This window comes from Ptychodera flava, chromosome 14, assembly GCF_041260155.1.
Source record: "Ptychodera flava strain L36383 chromosome 14, AS_Pfla_20210202, whole genome shotgun sequence".
In the NCBI taxonomy this organism is placed as follows: Eukaryota; Metazoa; Hemichordata; class Enteropneusta; family Ptychoderidae; genus Ptychodera; species Ptychodera flava.
In genome coordinates, this window is record NC_091941.1 from 27486907 (window position 1) to 27507143 (window position 20237).

At 36.0% G+C, this 20237-nt stretch overlaps 1 protein-coding gene across 1 annotated transcript in view; it reads left to right on the plus strand.

Moving 5' to 3' along the window:
* LOC139149980 (ribosomal protein S6 kinase alpha-5-like) overlaps positions 1-20237 on the plus strand; it is a 96585-nt gene that overhangs the window by 13732 nt on the left and 62616 nt on the right. Inside the window, exon 3 of the mRNA XM_070722097.1 lies at positions 14046-14264. Coding sequence (XP_070578198.1) covers positions 14046-14264 — 219 coding nt within the window. The remainder of the gene's footprint in view (positions 1-14045; positions 14265-20237) is intronic.

Genomic DNA, 20237 nt, shown 5'->3' on the forward strand with positions numbered 1-20237 from the left:
GTTAGTTTGTACTTTCGTTTCATGTACTGAGTTAATGATAACAATACGCTAGTTCTGTAAGAAATGTTTACTGTGTGTCAACACTTGTCTCGCTTTTTCTGTTGGTACACGATATTTTACCACCCTTTCCCCTTTCAATCACCCTTGACAAGAACATAGTAATATGAGCCTTTACAATAATTCCTTTATTATCTTTTTGCAAATGGAGAAGTTGCACTTGTAGAGGAATCATTTTACCCTCGGTAGAGATTTCTGTATTTCAGTGTGAATTTCATATATGTCACACAAAACTTAGGCTAAGTAAAGGCAAACAGTACATCATGGCGGCTAGGTATTCTCTTTATGAAATCTATCCGTAGAACTTTAAGTGTCCATTGAATGGGTCAAGTATCTCTCACCTGTTTGAAAAGAAATGCATCTCATGCTGTCTTTGTGGATAGCGCAGATACTTCTGTAACCATGAAAGAACCAAAAATGTACAGCTTTAAACAACTGATCCACATCTGCTAGTTCATGAAAGATTAAATGAAACATTGGTGAAAATTTTATTCTTGATTTGATGTGTTTTGATTATTATTAAAGTAAATGCAAAATAGTGTCATACCATTATGTATAAAATTTCATTTCAGTTTCTGAATTGGACTATGTTCTTCAGGGATGGTGGTGTACCTTTGAAATGACTCAAATGACTCTGCAGTTATTTTGCAGTTGACCGAATTTTTTTAAATCTGATGTCTCAGTGAGTTAGCCTGATGGATTGTCAGATTTTGCTGTGTGTTTGGATAGCACTCATGAGAAACTCTCAAATAAAATAGTTTCTAAAATTGTACATTTGATAAGTAGATTAAGCATAATGGATGGAGAAGATTTCCCAGTTTAATAGTGGCATGCACATAGTTAAATTTTAATACTGAAAACAGTATTTTCTGTACCCATCAAGAATGTCTGCAAAAATAAAATCTGAATGGTTACATGTAGATGCATTTTATTACTTATCCTATTTTTGCTGAATTGAATCTTGGTGAAAACCATTGTGTGCCAAAGATTCTCTATAAACATCACAAAATTGAGGTCAAGACAGTCGAGGGTTGGAAAGTTTAGTTGTGATGTTTCAAATTCAACCACCATATTTAGACTGTTGAGGGTTTCGGCTATTTGATAGAGGATTCACCAAATGCATACTGTGGAGTTAAAACAGTAACTTAATTGACAATTTCGCTATACTTTCAACGAAATGTAACCTGTTAGCCTTGTGGTAAAACTTTTGGAGAAAAATGATGAAATGGATGGGCAGTTTGAAAAGATATGTAATCATACATGTATATATATGAAGGCTAGTCTGTTATAAATCTACAGCCTGGTGCCATTTTTGCATGAAATCACCACAGCTTCTATTCTGAAAACTAATTTGTCAGCAGTTTTTGTCTCTCTTGTAACAGTCCCTGGCACAAGTGCATTGATGTATGTGGTAGAGTTGAAAGGTCACTGCCCTCTCTATGGTGTGTGGTTTCCCTCAAACGTTTTTGTCTTACATGTGTACAGTGTAGTATCCAGGCGCTGAACTTCCAACCGTGTCTCCCAAGAGAGAGAATGTTGTTGTATTTGACCTTTTGGACAAGAAGCCGACAGCAGTGGTTATCATGTAGCTCTACCAGCTCAACATATTACTAGCTGTTTGTTTATATTTGTCCAACAAATAATTGTATAGAAAAGCAAAAATGATTGCAGAAAATAACTACATGGCATTCTCTTTTCATTGTTCTCATCGATTTTCACAAATGGTTTCATGAGCAATTTATATAAAAATCATTATTAATTAATCAATGTCATAGCCATCCATGTCTGGACTAGCATGTTTACAAAGTGTTCTCATTGTCTGTCTTCCTGAAAAACAAAATGACCGTGCCAACAGAATTATCGTACTTTTATTCTGTGCGTCAGCAGTTAATGACTGTAACAGGCTCTATGGTCCATAGTGGTACTGAGGGATATAAATAGGTCCTTTTTTAATGATCTGTTTGAGGCTGAAGATGGACTCATCAAATTTATTTACCATATTTTTGGTGATTATGAAAGACCAGGCGTGTAAATTATTCATTTCTCCATAATGAAGTGTTCAATTACAGCCAAAGATGTTTTCAAGGTCACATACTAAGTAGAAGGCTTATCATAAAGTAAAAAAAAATAAAATGCACAGTTTGCTCAGTAATATAATATTGTGTTGGTTTTGAGCATTGCCTTGACTGAAAATTTGACCTTTTATGTCAAACTACCATTATGTCCTTGCACACACATCTTATTCCTTGCTGTACTAATGTACATATGTCCAAATTTGTATGTCAATCCACATCAAAACTTCTAAACTGCAGCACCTACCCTCTTACTATTTTGTCTACAGGTGCGCCAAGGGTTGGAGATGTGAATTTATTCAAATGAACATGATAGTGTCAAAAATATGCAAATGAGATGAAAAAAAAAGGCAAAATCCGACAAATTGCTGAGTTCTGTAACCACAGGCCAGATTTGATTGAAACTTGGTATGCAGCTTCCATAAGGTTGCTTTAGTTGAATTTGTTCAAATTGTTGTGAAATTTTAATATTAGTATTTTTTGCAGTTTTTACCAGTTTTTGTCAACAAAAAAATATTTACAGACATATGTATGCAAGAATGATTGTTACTGTCAGTACTACTCAATCAAATCAACATGCAATTTTCATGTATGGATGTATGATTTGCATGTACTTGATGTTGAAACAAGAAACCAGAATTTATCAAACATTAATGTGAAATGAGTTGTAAGGATATATTACATCACTTGTCGTGTAAGTTTACAGACTGTAAACAAGAACCTGCAGCAAACACCCCTTATCCCGTCAGTACAGACCTGAAAATTGCACCATTATAGGGAGATGCTTTCTTGCACATGTTTCTCCCTCACTATTGCTGGTGGATAGTAATTTTTAAAATGATTAAAAGAGTAATAAATCTGTAGACATACAGCAAATAAATCTATCTTTGAATATGTAGGAACATTTTCATTTGTGTGCTTTTGATGTTCTGGTGGAATAATGAGATAGGGTTTTGATAATTTGCAAGAACAGCAGGATTACTTGATATGATCATTTGCATATCACCTACAGCAAAAACTGCAAAATGTATTTAATATTTATACATGTTCACCAACCAGTTGCATTCATAGGGTTTACCAGTTTGTACATTGACTTGAGTTATACATGCGTGTTTGCCTCAGTACATGCTGCATTACAGGTGTTGTGTGTTTTTGGTACATTAGAATTTTTGTTTTCCAGTAGACAGACTGATTTATTAACAACATGGGCCAGGAGTTCAGTTGTGCCTGGTTGTCTAGACATGTTGTCAGAAAGATGAAGTACCATCAGTCTAATTTCAAAACCAGTATGGGATGCCTTCAGGCATAATATGTATGCATGTATTTAATCTATTTCTGATGAAGGTAGATTCCAATTTACGACACTGTACAATGTTTTGTATAAATCACTTTGCCTTTGTTGCTGTGTCAAAAACTAACCCGCGGCAGTCAAGGCATAATTTAAGCATGCTAAAATAGAATCACAACAAGGAAAAGGAAATGTATAGAAGTTTTTTTATGGCACATTAGCCATTGACTGGTTGATTCAGCCTGAGCTCGAGCTACATTGGTGAATTATGGGTATAAAATATTTACCTTGTTCGCATAGACAACGTTACATTGCAGGTACATTCACGTAATTTTTATGAACGCTCAGCAGACCAATCCCCATCGGGAGGGGTGTCTATGACAACACAAAATCTGAGTGACCCAGATTTCCTTACAAGTGTAGACTTATAATGTTGGCCCTGGTCTCAGATGATTTCCAAGTTTGATTTTCAAGTTTTACATTAAATTACTTAATGTTTTCAGTCCAGTCCTTATCATCCGATGTAGCCAGAACAACATTTTCCCACCAAGTTTCAGTTTCAAAGTTTCAAACTATGTCATATCGCCCCATTCACAGTGCTAGTACAACTAAAAGACACACATGTTAACAACATCATTACAAATTAACTAATTATTTTTCCACCACCGACCTATCCAACCCCAACCTGTACGCTCAGTAAAGATATGCTGAAGTTGTCTCTGATGATTAAAATAGTCAGTGGCGGTCATATTTGCCTTTCTTGTGTGGAAAAAGTGTTTGAAAAGCATGAACAGAAGACACATTGCAGGGCTCGAAATTAGCGGTAGTCCCGCGTCCATAGACTACCAACTTTTCTCTGGGGCTACCAAAGTCCATTAAATGGTAGTCCACACGGACTACCAAAACCTGGGACATGAAATACGTGGCGTGCGATGTCCGTCACTTTGGGACGAGCTAAATGCAGTAACATGGCGTTTCATTTGTTTGAAGCAATTATCCTTTCATCTGTGAAGAGTTTTTTCTGGTGACTATTACAAGTTTTACTGCTATGTTGTTGTTTTCACAAGATACAGAGCATTTGATACTAAAATGTTGAGTTGCTTTTCCGTGTGCAGTCTTTGCATGCCAGCATACAAGCCGTACTTGTGTCAAGTTTTAGGGTTTTAGTGCTGGAATTTCACAAAGCTGTCACTTCTATATCAAGAGATTTTGCAATCAGTTTGATTTGAAATAGTAATATAAAACACTGTATCAGTTAAGCTTGGCTGAGTTTCGCTGTCTTTTATCTATGGTTGTTGATCAGTATCAATGTATTACGTTCTGTATAGAGAGACTTGGGTGTAGCAAGGTATGCCAGTTCATAAAGATCATGAGAATATTTAGGGGCCCAAGCCTACCGGCTGGGCCCCTATTGGTTTATAGGAGTTCAATATTCTTCTTCTTTTCGTTCTTCCGCTCTTTTTTTGGCGACCTAGAACTCAAACACCGCTTACCGCAAACTTCTGAAACTTGCAGGGCTAATAGGTACCTATAAGATCTCGTGCACCTGGGTATACAAATTTCGATTGGTCACGTGACCTGGCGGCCATATTGGATTTTCCAAAAACCTAAAAATGGCTTCTCCAGAAGACCCAGGGGTCTAGTCGATTTGAATTTTTTTGTATAGCAAGCATGGCCTAAGGTCTTCAGAATTTGCCAATAAAATCGCATGCGGTCACGTGACCTTGGCCGCCATATTGGATTTTTGAAAAATACCCATTTAATCTTTAAAAATCTTCTTCTCCAGAACCAAAACACCGATTCGACTGAAATTTCACATGTAACATCTTAAGTGTTATCTCTTTCAAGTTTGCGAAAGGCGTTTTGATCGGTCACGTGGTTTGGCCGCCATATTGGATTTTGAGAAAATCGTGATTTATCTTCAAAAATCTTCTTCTCCAGAACCAACACACTGATTCGACTGAAATTTGACATGTAACATCTTAAGTGTGATCTCTTTCAAGTTTGCGAAAGGCGTATTTATCGGTCACGTGGTCTGGCCGCCATATTGGATTTTTGCGAAAATCGTTATTTAATCTTTAAAAATCTTCTTCTCCAGAACCAACACACCGATACGACTGAAATTTCACATGTTACATCTTAAGTGTGATCTCTTTCAAGTTTGCGAAAGGCGTTTTGATCGGTCACGTGGTCTGGCCGCCATATTGGATTTTTGCGAAAATCGTCATATAATCTTTAAAAATCTTCTTCTCCGGAACCAACACACCGATTCGACTGAAATTTGACATGTAACATCTTAAGTGTGATCTCTTTCAAGTTTGCGAAAGGCGTTTTGATCGGTCATGTGGTCTGGCCGCCATATTGGATTTTTGCGAAAATCGTGATTTAATCTTTAAAAATCTTCTTCTCCAGAACCAACACACCGATTAAACTGAAATTTGACATGTAACATCTTAAGTGTGATCGCTTTCAAATTTGCAAAAGGCGTTTTGATCAGTCATGTGGTTGGCCGCCATATTGGATTTTAGGAAAATCATGAATTAATATTTAAAAATTTTCTTCTCCACAACCAACACACCGATTGAGCTGAAATTTTCTGTGTAACATCTTAAGTGTGATCTCTTTCAAGTTTGCAAAAGGCGTTTGGATCGGTCACGTGGTTTGGCTGCCATATTGGATTTTTCGAAAATCGTGATTTAATCTTTAAAATCTTCTCTCCCAAACAAACACTGATTTGACAGAAATTTTCATATACCATCTTAAGTGTGATGTGATTTTAAGTTTGCGAAATGCGTTTTGATCGGTCACGTGGTTTGGCCGCCATATTGGATTTTCCGTAAAAATTAAATTTCAAGTGAAACGTAAAGTAACTATTAGATGATGTTCAAAATCCTACTATTTGAAGCTCAAATGTTGCATATAATATCATTAGTGCAGGATATTTCAACCATGTTAACCGCTTGGGCCCCGCCAACGCTGCTTGCAGCTTTAATCTTCTTCTTCTTCTTTTCGTTCTTCCGCTCCTTTTTTGGTGACCTAGAACTCAAACACCGCTCACCGCAGACTTCTAAAACTTGCAGGGCTAATAGGTACCTATAAGATCTCGTGCACCTGGGTATGCAAATTTCGATTGGTCACGTGACCTGGCGGCCATATTGGATTTTTCAAAAACCTAAAAACGGCTTTTCCTGATGATCTAGGGGTCTGGTAAATTTGAATTTTTTTCTATAGGAAGCATGACCTAAGGTCTTTAGATTTTGTAAATAAAATCGCGTGCGGTCACGTGACTTTGGCCGCCATATTGGATTTTTGAAAAATAGCCATTTAATCTTTAAAAATCTTCTTCTCAAGAACCAAAACACTGTTTGAGCTGAAATTTTACTCTTGTCATCCTTAGAGTGATCTCTTTCAAGTTTGCGAATAACATTTCGATCGGTCACGTGATTTGGCCGCCATCTTGGATTTTGCGAAAATCGCAATTTAATCTTCATAAATCTTCTACTCAAGAACCAAAACACCGTTTGAAATGAAATTTTACTCATGTCATCCTTAGAGTGATCTCTTTCATGTTTGCAAATATCATTTCGATCGATCACGTGATTTGGCCGCCATATTGGATTTTGCGAAAATCGCAATTTAATCTTAAAAAATCTTCTACTCAAGAACCAAAACACTGTTTGAGCTGAAATTTTACTCATGTCATCCTTAGAATTATCTCTTTCAAGTTTGCGAAAAAGATTTCGATCGGTCATGTGATTTGGCCGCCATATTGGATTTTTTTAAAATACCCATTTAATCATTAAAAATCTTCTTCTCAAGAACCAAAACACCGTTTTAGCTGAAATTTTACTCATTGTCATCCTTAGAGTGATCTCTTTCAAGTTTGCGAATAACATTTCGATCGGTCACGTGATTTGGCCGCCATATTGGATTTTGCGAAAATCGCAATTTAATCTTCAAAAATCTTCTTCTCATGAATCAAAACACCATTTGAACTGAAATTTTACTCATGTCATCCTTAGAGTGATCTCTTTGAAGTTTGCGAAAAACATTTGAATCGGTCACGTGATTTGACCGCCATATTGGATTATGCGAAAATCGCAATTTAATCATTAAAAATCTTCTTCTCAAGAACCAAATACCGTTTGAGCTGAAATTTTACTCATGTCATCCTTAGAGTGATCTCTTTCAAGTTTGTGAAAAAGATTTTCGATCGGTCGCGTGATTTGGCCGCCATATTGCATTTTGCTAAAATCGTGATTTAATCTCTAAGAATCTTCTCCTCCAGAACCAACACACCGATTTGACTGAAATTTGACATGTAACATCTTAAGTGTGATCTCTTTCAAGTTTGCGAAAGGCGTTTTGATCGGTCACGTGGTTTGGCCGCCATATTGGATTTTCCGTAAAATATAAAATTCCAAGTGAAACGTACAGTAACCACTAGATGATGTTCAAAATCCTACTTTTTCAAGCTCGAATTTTGCACATAATATCATTAGTGCAAGATTTTTCAACCATGTTAACCGCTTGGGCCCCGCCAACGCTGCTTGCAGCTTTAATTTTTTCTGTTTTTATTTACTCAAGTTACAATTTCTGTGGATGTATAAGCTGATTTTGAAAGTGATAGAAAGTGTTAAAAATGTACATAAATTAGCATAAATTAAGCGTTCTTGACACATAACATGGGGTTTCTTGAGTTGAAGCCCCTGGTTTTACTGCTATTTTGTGTTGCTGAACCAGGGCTTATACTTGGACGAGTACAGTATCCCAAAACTAAAATATTCATGGACTACCAGACACTGTCACTGGGCTACCAACTTCAGAAAATGGTAGCCCAAGTGGACTACCAGGATAAAAAGTTAATTTCGAGCCCTGCATTGTGATGTTAATATCCAAGCCCGCCTATGTGAACTTTGAAAGGTCAGAGGTCACATAGAGCTAAGTTACGTCAGTGTATTTTTTCGTTGTGATCATGTCTGAATGGATATTAAATTTGATCCTTGATCAGGTCCTGGCCAAATTAGCCTGTATGAACAAAGTTATTATGAGCAAAAGTGATACTCCGTACGTTGTGTGTGTGACTATTTGCAGATTCCTCAAGAGAGCGAGATTCAAGTCATGTTTCAACGATAGTGAGACCCTTGATTGCTGTTTTAACCGGTAACCCACATTAACTAAGGAGTTATCTTTTTACAGTTTAATATTTCAAAAAGGGAAAGTCTCCGCTATAAATGAAGCAACATAGTAAAAGTGAAAATATCTCTGTGTTTGTGTTGAGAGCAAGTAGAAATCATAGTCTATGAACAACAAAGGTCAGCAGCATTTTGCCACAACAATAACATGATGTGATTTCTGTAGCTCTCATAATTGTACACCACGTACACTGTACTCTATAGAACACATTTATCTACCATCCAGATATAATATCCAATTGAGCCCACACATTGAAAATGATTTAGCGTTTAAATATGGTAAGTATACCGGTATACCGACTCTTTAACATCAATGATATTGTGAATAAAATCCTGTTGTCCTTTATTGCCAAGTCTATGATGTACCTGCATGGGTGTATTGCTCTCAACAAATTGTATGAATATTTTGCAGTTCAATACCTGCAGCTTTTCATAACTAATGATAATGTGCGTGTGGGAGGTGAAGCTACATGTACATGTAGGTTACTAGGGTATCACTTTTGTTCGAATTTACCTTCTGTCTCATGATTTTTCCTGTCTTTCTCATGCAGTTCTGAAGTTTAGATACCGGTAATACTAATATGGCTTTCCAATTTACCCTTTCTAGGGCATCTTTTTTCCAATATCAAAAGTAACTTTGTAGACGTACAGCTGGATGCACATAATGAAACAAACTTGACAACATCATACAGCATTGTACAAGGCATGAACTTGTGAACTTTGCACTGCAAGAACTGTATGAATAGTACAGAGGGGGGTGTCTGTCCTATTGATTCTGAAAATTTACCTCCAGGCACCCCCATGCAGACTTCTGTTTTCCAATCATTCCACTGATATGTGCACTTAAAATGTGACTGACAAAGTGTATATTTCTATAATCGTGAAGACCTTGATTGTATTTTTTCTGTCTTGTTTTGTGGTGAAGCTACATAGTGGAAAAGGCAGTCTACATTTCATAGAGCTGGTATTGATTTACTGTAATTTCAGTCTCAACTTTCTGGCTGAACAGTGCCCTTAAAGGATTATGGCAATGAACTAGCCATTGTTTTGTCGGCAAGATTGCTTAACAAACTTAACAAAAACTGACCCTGCTTGTCAACTTATTCAATCATTAACTCTTGCTATAATTGGCATTGACACGTGAACAAATCATATTTTTATTGCTGGTTTGTTTCTATCTGCAAAGATTAATATTCCAATCTCTGTAATACTCCATTTAACATTAGAAAGCATATGTAAATTATTTCCATCTGTACAAGATTCTGCACAGTGTTTACAGAGAGAAAAATCTGTTGTTTTATCAAATTGGTTTATGCTCACTATATTAAATAGTGAAGTAAGGGATCTATGGAAAGATACATGTACCAAGGGAGACCCAGTAGTATTGATATACACTTTGCCACCTGTCGTGTGTGTATCGCATGCAGCGTATTTATTGATGGAAAGCTAGTCATGCACTGGTGTGGTTTTATTCCTAGCCAGCTGAGCTGTTGGCAATCAGCTTGCATAGGATCCTGCTGATGGCATAGGCCCTTTATACATGCTGGTTTAGGCTCTTCAATTCTACCTTTTTAGCCTTGTCAAAGCAGTGAGTGATGAAGTAGAAAGTTAGCATAAGGACGACTTATACAATTCACTTTGTCAAAGACACATACATATTCCTGTGGACTTGAATTTGCATTTACATTTTTCACGGCAATCATCTGCGCAAACATATTTCCAACAGCATCTCATTATAATTATTAATTTCCAGTCTAATAAATGGTCTGTTGAACAAGGACTTTTTAAAAAATGAAATATGAATTACATTTCTCAAGAGAATATGAGGTTTTCTTATGCTAAGACAACTTTGAAAAAAATTCTATTGAGAAAAATGTAAGGGAAAGCAAGCTTTCAAATATTCCATCACTACTAAAGCCTTGTTTGAGTACAGACAGAACAATGAACGTAGAGGTTGGTTTCTGGCCTACATGTATGTAGAGGTCATTTTCATATTATATTTTGATTAGATGTGAAAATTGAAAGAATTGTGTGTTGATGAATGAGGTCATTTACATATTATATTTTGATTAATTGTGAAAATTGAAAGAATAGTGTGTTAATGAATGAGGCCATTCACATAATATTTTGATAAGTTGCAAAAATTGAAAGAATAGTGTGTTGATGAATGAGGTCATTTACATATTATATTTTGATTAGATGTGAATATTGAAAGAATAATGTGTTGATGAATGAGGTCATTTACATATTATATTTTGATAAGTTGTGAATATTGAAATAATAGTGTGTTGATGAATGAGGTCATTTACATATTATATTTTGATTAATTGTGAAAATTGAAAGAATAGTGTGTTAATGAATGAGGTCATTTACATATTATATTTTGATTAGTTGTGCATATTGAAAGAATAGTGTGTTGATGAATTAGGTCATTTACATATTATATTTTGATTAGTTGTGAATATTCAAGGAATAGTGTGTTGGTGAATGAGGTAATTTACATATTATATTTTGATAAGTTGCGAAAATTGAAAGAATAGTGTGTTGATGAATGAGGTCATTTACATATTATATTTTGATAAGTTGCAAAAATTGAAAGAATAGTGTGTTGATGAATGAGGTCATTTACATATTATATTTTCATTATCTGTGAAAATTGAAAGAATAGTGTGTTGATGAATGAGGTCACTTACATATTATATTTTGATAAGTTGTGAAAATTGAAAGAATAGTGTGTTGATGAATGAGGTCATTTACATATTATATTTTGATTAGTTGTGAAAATTGAAAGAATAGTGTGTTGATGAATTAGGTCATTTACATATTATATTTTGATAAGTTGCAAAAATTGAAAGAATAGTGTGTTGATGAATGAGGTCATTTACATATAATATTTCGATTATTTGTGAAAATTGAAAGAATAGTGTGTTGATGAATGAGGTCACTTACATATTATATTTTGATAAGTTGCAAAAATTGAAAGAATAGTGTATTGATGAATTAGGTCATTTACATATTATATTTTGATTAGTTGTGAAAATTGAAAGAATAGTGTGTTGATGAATTAGGTCATTTACATATTATATTTTGATAAGTTGTGAAAATTGAAAGAATAGTGTGTTGATGAATGAGGTCACTTACATATTATATTTTGATAAGTTGCAAAAATTGAAAGAATAGTGTGTTGATGAATGAGGTCATTTACATATAATATTTTGATTATTTGTGAAAATTGAAAGAATAGTGTGTTGATGAATGAGGTCACTTACATATTATATTTTGATAAGTTGCAAAAATTGAAAGAATAGTGTGTTGATGAATTAGGTCATTTACATATTATATTTTGATTAGTTGTGAAAATTGAAAGAATAGTGTGTTGATGAATTAGGTCATTTACATATTATATTTTGATTAGTTGTGAAAATTGAAAGAATAGTGTGTTGATGAATGAGGTCATTTACATATTATATTTTGATAAGTTGCAAAAATTGAAAGAATAGTGTGTTGATGAATGAGGTCATTTACATATTATATTTTGATTAGTTGTGAAAATTGAAAGAATAGTGTGTTGATGAATGAGGTCATTTACATATTATATTTTGATTAGTTGCGAAAATTGAAAGAATAGTGTGTTGATGAATGATGGTGTGAGAAAACTTATATTTAATATTTCCAGCTTGCTTTATACATATTATGTCTTGAGGGTAAAAAGTGACCTTGAGAAGATTTTCATCTTTTCAACAAAGTAGGAGAAGTGAAATATAGTTGTGAAACCTTTTCCACACTGTGGACCTGTCCCATTATGTGGAATTTTTTTGTTCACCAAAGGATAGATACAGTTCAAATATGTTGCCATTCAATTTGATGTGTACATGTTTTGTTTGTGCAGTAACAGTGGAATATTTAATGAAGCTTTAGAATCTAGCATACCAGACTAGGCTTAGTCATATTTTGCCTTTAGGTTATACACTCTAATTATCATTTTGTTTTGTCAGTTGAAGGTATGACTTAAAATGAAAGAAAAGGTATGAAAAATGTTAAAAAGCGTCACACAACCTGTTAGTATTTAGTAGATGAGAGAAAAAGATTCAAAATTAAAAAGTATTAATCATCTGCTAAATAAACTCACACATGTTACCTGACATTTGTTGCATTTTAACACACAGCCATACATGTATACTGAGATAAAACTCATTCCAAAGCAGACAGGGTATTTGCATCACACAGTTATGTAAGGCATTCTGAAACCCTATAATCAATTGGCAAGTTCCAGTCTTTTTTTCCCCCAAAATAATGTTGGAGCAAACTAATTGCCTTTTTGCGTCATTATCATGATAGCAATAGCCGGCTTCAGTTCCTCAGAACAACCATTGCTGCCATCTTATGATTGCCACCGGTGTGGCACTTTGACCCATTGATTTGTTAACATGGTGACAACTATTGATAATGTAATGAATTCAATGTTCACTGGACTATAATTTATTCAGAAAATGCATGATTTTTCCTACTTATTTCTGGAATGTGTGAGAGAACTAAAGTGATTTTTATTACCTCTACTTTGTCATGGAAATTGTAACTGAACAAAACTTTCAACTCTTCCAAACTCGAATTCCAACATTCATACAATAACTTCTTTCTGTGTCTAAGTTTTGTGCCCAACTGATTTGGAAAAGTATCTTATATAATTTTATCAGGTACTTGTTCAAGGCAGGTACTGAGAGTTGCATTAACAGATCTTCAAAGATCGACCCATGTGTTTTAATGTCAACATCCAATGTGTGTTCATGCATGTGGCTGTGTGCTATCATCAAATTACCGGTATTTTCAGCTCATATAAATGTATTTGTAGACTTTTATAGACTTACTTGGTTTGAAGTTTCTCTTAACTACATGTCCCCTTCAAGACCATTCAAATCCTGTGACATTACCAATAGAATTCATGAATATTTAATACTTGAAGAATTCAGGCGTGAAGTTATCAACGCCAGTGTTAAGATATCAATGCAAGTGTAATTAGGGTGGTTAACTTTGGCCTTAATGTCACACTTTGACAATGAGAGTTGATTGATTCTCAGCTTTAAGAGCGCTGATCAAGTGTATGTGTAAATCGAGGAAACGTACACTTCAAATAGTTCAGGTCACTCAGTTGAAAGTCATGTACCATATTACTTTTACTCTTCTCAGGCACTGCAGTTGTCAGTGCATACAGTGTATATCTATTTGATAAAGTTATACAGTGCCTTATTTTATCAGAAATGATTTATTGACTACAAACAGTGTGTGAAAATTTTCTAGAATGATATGACCTAGTGTCATGATTTACTTGTCAACTCATTGCGCCATGTTTTTGTGATGATCTCATTACTGTTGCCAGTATGTATTACTGTATATCTGATTACTTAATCTTAATTTGTGCATTTATTTCCTTTCCAGCTTATGGCAAAGTATTCCTGGTTCGGAAAGTGGGTGGCCATGACTCCGGCAAGCTGTTTGCCATGAAGGTTCTCAAGAAGGCCAGCATAGTGCAAAAGGCAAAGACAACAGAGCATACGTTAACAGAGAGGCAGGTCTTAGAAGCTGTGCGGCGGTGTCCTTTCCTTGTAACACTGCATTATGCTTTCCAAACAGATGCAAAACTTCATCTGATTTTAGGTGAGGATCTGATCATCATCATGATCATCATCATCATTAGTGATCATGATAATCATTATGATGATCATGGTGATTACACTTGTGATGATGATGATAACGACAATGATGATGATGATGATGATGATGGTGATTATAGTGATGATGATGATGATGATGGATATGGTGGTAGTGACAAGAATGATAATAATAATGATGCCATGATGGAGATGATAATAATTGAAATAGCAATGATAATAATGAGATAATGATTAGGATGAGAAGGATGATCATTGAAAATCATTGAAGTTAGTGTTATTATGTCAAGTACAAGTAAACATATTTGTTTTCAGGGTTTATCACACTGAGTATTTTGTTCTGCTTTGGATTTCAAACATTACAAGCAGTCTAGAAACGTCAATGAGACTTTTATCTAAAATATTACATCTATCATTCCAGTGTCAGTGAGTGTCTCATAATCATTATAATGTTGCAACATCGGCAACTTTCTGCAGTGGTTTCATAATCCACACTGGCTTGCATTTCACGGTCAGCTTTCCTTTGTATTCACTGGAAATTCTCACATTGTTGTCACATGTAACGGCCATCAGTCTGAACTGAGTTTCTTCTGCAGCCATTATTGCTGCATAAGGGGCTCTTTCATCAACGCTTGACTTTAATACTGTATGTCAGATGCACAGCTTTTCACACAATAGCCCATTGACATTGAGATGCATTTGCCAGCTGACTGGTGCCATCTACAAAAGAAAAAAAAAAAAAACGGGTTGTAGGCAGTGTGTTAGTCTTCCATTATATGCACCCTTGCACCCATGCACAAATCATTTCTCTGTGAGCTATGGAGGCTGACAGTGTAAAGAAGAGGTGAAGAGAAAATGGACGGTGATCAAGTATGCCGGAGGATTCAACGTGCATAGAGTTACTAATGCTAGCAGTGTTCTAAACATACCAATTGGCCTTTTAGAATTATTTTCACATTTTACTCTGTACAGGTGTTCTTTTTTGTGTTTTTTTTCAAATTTTTAATAAACCTTAGAACTGTTCACAATTTCATTAGACTTTTGGAAAAAACCATCATGAAAAATCCAATCGGAGTAGAATAGTAGAGATAGGTAAATAGATAAATAGTAGAGAATTTTATATATCTCTCGAGTTTTTCAGATATGGCGAGAGCTATACTTGTATTAAGTGCATTGCTGTTAATTTCCAAGACATGGTTTATCTTTACTGTAATTTGCTGACCAAATCCATCCACCATATCACATAGATGTATCCTTTCTACAGACTGTAACAAATTCATGGCTTCCATGGTAGCGCAGTCTTTTGTAAGTTTTCATACTCATTTGCATTGCTCTATTAACATCACATACTCCGGTAACAGGTAACTAAGCATCTGTTCTACTCTGATGGCATTATTTTGCATAATGCTTCCTAACAAAGTCACAAAAATTCCCTGTATGTTCATTAGATGTGAGAAATTGCCATTAGCAACTGTCACTAAGCAGTGCCGGTTTGAATCCCTAAGTATTGACTGCATGGACAAAGCAGAGTTGAAAGCTTTTCCACAACACTCTGGGAGAAGACAATCGCACTAGAATTTCAGGTTGGCTTCTCTTTGTGTGAAGACTTTTCACAGTCGCAATGTCATCGGAAAGCATCCATTTGTAGTATAAAATCTGCAAACTAAGACATTAACCTTTTACCTGCCAGACAGTATCACTTCCTCGTCTGCCAAGTCAGTAAAATGCGGTATTTAGCCAAAACCATACATATTTTCACCTACTTAGGTTGGTATGATATAGCAGCTTTAGCCTGTAAAAATCATGTTTACAGTATCTCTGTCTTCAGGGACCTTCAAATCTTCAAGTCTTTGTTAAAATGCACCATATGGAACATGTTTTGCTTCACTAGTTTTAACCATGGTCCCTATAACCACAGTCTGTGTTTTTAACCAACTTGACCTAATGGTGAAATATGAACTTGGCAGGAAAAGGGTTAAGGAAGGCACTGCAAATGGAGCTTTTACAATACCTTGATGATATACACTGTATCTGCTTGTTCCAAAATAAGTTTGTGTATCTGTGTGTGCATCTGTTCGATGTTAGCAGTATCACAAATACCATTGCATTTTTATGCTGGTTTCATACGTCAGTTGTTTAGGTTGCAACCCCAATTCTTCATTCCCCACTTCTGCACAATTCAAAGCAGTGTGGCTGAACCATATTATGATGGGTAAAAGTTCTATAACAAAATTTTGAACTGTATGATGGTTGTCATCACAGAAAAGATAATCTACAAAGGTTGTGTAGCGTTCATAGGTTATTCAGCTTTTGAATATTTGCCTGCATATGGTGAGATCAAGCATAGAAGTTCAATAATAAGAAATTCCTACCATTTGTTCTACCATTTGTTCTTCACAACACCTGACTTTTTCCTAAAATTTTAAACGATAGAGAAGAAGCATAATGTGAGTATTTTTGTCACCATCTAATCTCATTCTACTGTCATGAAAGTACCATTTTCTATAATTCTATGACAAAGCCTGAGAGGGAAAAGTGTACAAGCTTTTTTGACTGAGATAAGTCATACAGGCGATTCTCAGTTTATTGAAGAATATCTGGCACTTTTGGCTAACATACAGAGGACAAGTACTGTACCGGTATAGTCTGACATTTGATGGTTCTAGGAATTTCCAGAGAAATCTCCGCAGCATCACTCTTGATGCACACATACATGCTAGTTGTTGCTGATATAGTGACATAATCCATTTCAGTCAGAGTGCTCTTAGATGCTAAAATGGGATAATATCACCAGCTAATACTAATCTGTGTGTATCTGTGTATCTATTGTTACATCCAGGAAGTCTGTTATGGAAATTGAAACCTGTCGTCTGTATGTCAACTATTTTTGGGACTTTGCTATCTTTATCAAAGTTTATGTGATAACTAAAGGTTCTGTATTTTTTTTTCAATAGCAATCTTGTGAAGTTGATCGATATAGAAATAACGGGCGACGCGCTGACCATTAACATTTATTTGTGGGCAAGGGCGAGAGGAAAGCTAAAAATTAACGGGCAAGGCTTGCCAAGCCCATTAATTTGGCTTTCCTCGAGCCCGCGCCCATAAATAAACGTTAATGGTCAGAGCGGAGTCTGTTATTTCCATTATATTATCAGCGAACCCAAGAAAACTGTCAAAATTTCCGAAAATTTCAGGAACAAACGACAACTGGGCCCCAGAAACTGAGCAATACACGACGCACTGTCAGGCGCGCTGTAAAAAATTGGCAAATCCGGAGATGTTTTCAGAAAAAAGTATCTCAACTTGACTTACAAGTGCTCAATTTATTTTGTGATTAATTATGATTTACGTTTGAGCTGTAAAATTACGATACTTTGAGTTGTTAATCTTATTATTCATATTCACGGGCATGTAAACAAACCATTACTGTGTATTTGTGGTCAGTCACATGGTTCAGCTCGACCAATCAAAATGCGACGAGCAGGGCATGGTAATATAATTAGTATTCTTTGTTGATTAAATGAGGATAGTGAGGTTTGACTTCCTTGGAATTTTCTTTTGTTTATAAAAATGATGAAATTTCAGACCTTTCTTCAATCTGTCACAATCTGTCCAGAGAAAAGCAGCTATGTCTACATTGGAGAGGATACTCATGGACAGGACTTGTTAGCTAAGCCTTAAAAGAGACACTGGGATTTGATTATGAAACTGACCTTCTTGAGGTTTGTTTTCAATTGGTAAATAAAAGGGAATGTTGGTTGGACTTCCAAAGACCCCTTCAAAGCCCATCAGCACCTGAATCTGAATGATTGTTTTTAAACAATCAAAATGACATTCACTGTTATTGGTCATTTAAAAGGTGGATTTGTAATGCTTTTGGGAGAGGTGATTGGCAGAAAAAAAAAATTCTGGAAAATTTACCTCAGAAAGAGGGAGAGGTTACCTACCACCTTTGTAATATCAGTGTAGTCACATTATAAGAGGGAATAGCCGCAGAAATGTTATCATAACTGTAGCCCCCAAAGCATGCAACATGTGATTCCCAGCAAGGAAAGAACACTGATATATCAAAGACGGCATTCAGCTTTCACACATCACTTTCAGAAAAAAAGATCATCATTAGGATAAAAGGATTTATTTACAACAGTGATTACTGAAATGCAAACAACGACTTTCTCAAAAACCTTGAGGTGTTAATCCATTAATCTCATTGTTATAAGCACCAATTGTTCACCTATACTGTGTTCACACAGGCACCATTGAAACACTTCTGAAACGTCTTAGGTCAAATACTGGCATAAAAAATTACGTATTGACAGTCCTTAGTGGTCCTAGAACATTTCAGATTTGAGACTGCGTCGCTGACCAGCCCTGAGCAGGTGTACAGATTGACTCCCATCAGCAACACGCTGTCTGAATGGACCACGCCGCTTTAGGAACATTCTAAATGCCCTCATGTGATAGGTTTTTGTAATGTAGAACATTCAACAAGCTTTCTTCGTGGCGGCTGCACAGACAACTGCATTTCAGGCAACAATTGGTCCAATGAAGATGTCAAATTACTTATTTTAGTCTGGTTAGACAAAGGCATTCAACGAATGCTGAACAGAACATGTAGGGACAGCCATGCTTTTAAATAAATTAACTGAAAAGGTCATGCAAAAGGGGCTCATCCAGACAGCCAAGCAGTGCCACCGGAAAATCAAGTTGCTGAAACTTATGTGGAAGTTGTAGACAGCAACACACAAAGTGGTACAGGGAGAATCTTGATGTCTTCTTCGAGGAACTGTCTGAAAATCAAACACAAGTCATAACGATATTGTTCACGCAACCATCTGGCACTGCTATATGCTTGGCCATACTCATATTTGAGCTTAAGAAGATATGGAAATCGATCCCAGGGCCTAGGAGTGGCACATGTAAAACAGTGTGTATCTTTGCGTCAGAGGCGGAATAAATCTATTTATCCAGGAAATCTTAATCCCGACTGCTATGTTTGTACGCACATAGAGCCAGTCGACGTTAGGGAAACAAAAAACAACACGAGGAACAAACAGGCAGTGGTTTTGAACAAAATCAATGTACCCGGTACTTCACCGATGTCTGTAACTCAGTACATGAAAATATTCGTAGCTTGACGTCACTTTGAACATAGCTCGTAACAAGGGACAGTGGAAAAGCCCACAGAACTACGTGTACAACTATAACAGCCACTCATGTAGTTGGCGCTCAGTGAAGATTTTTCCGATCAACAACTTTGACGGATGATGGACTGACCTTTTCTACCGCAATTGTTATCTCCCTCGATTCAGCACAAAATTTTCGCATGGACTGTTAATGCGGTGTTTACAGTTGTTACGTGGTGGTAAATCCTAGTCATATTTACGACTGCTGCGTAAACAGTCACTGAATAAATTTTGCACGCATTTACGAGCACTGGATATTACTACCGTTTTTGATCGAAAACCGTCCGTATACGCGTATGACGGTTGTGACAAAAACAACACAAAGAATCTGGCGTACATTGTTACTGCATTACTTTGACCAAAAAATCACCCAAATGCCGAACGGTGATCATAAAGAACTCTGCTGCAGGTTTCTGGACTAAACGACCCCAAACCGACCGGGTCCCAGTCAACTGTGCCGGGCTCGACGTCTACTCTATCAGCGTCAACTCAAACTTTCACACCAGAAACTTTACCCCACAAACTGGGAATATACTAAATTTACCTTGAAAAAAATTCAAACTGTGTATCGTATTGAAAAAATCTTACCGGGGCCACGGAGCAAATTAAAAACCAACAAACCCCAACAGAAACAGTGGAATGATCATTAGTGTGCAAGGTCGCTGTATTATATGTCAGGGTGAAAAAATCTAGCTTTGAAATTTCTGGACGGTACAAACGGCGGGGCAGAATTAGACAAGATTACGACAATGTGTTACCGCCGATGGTACATA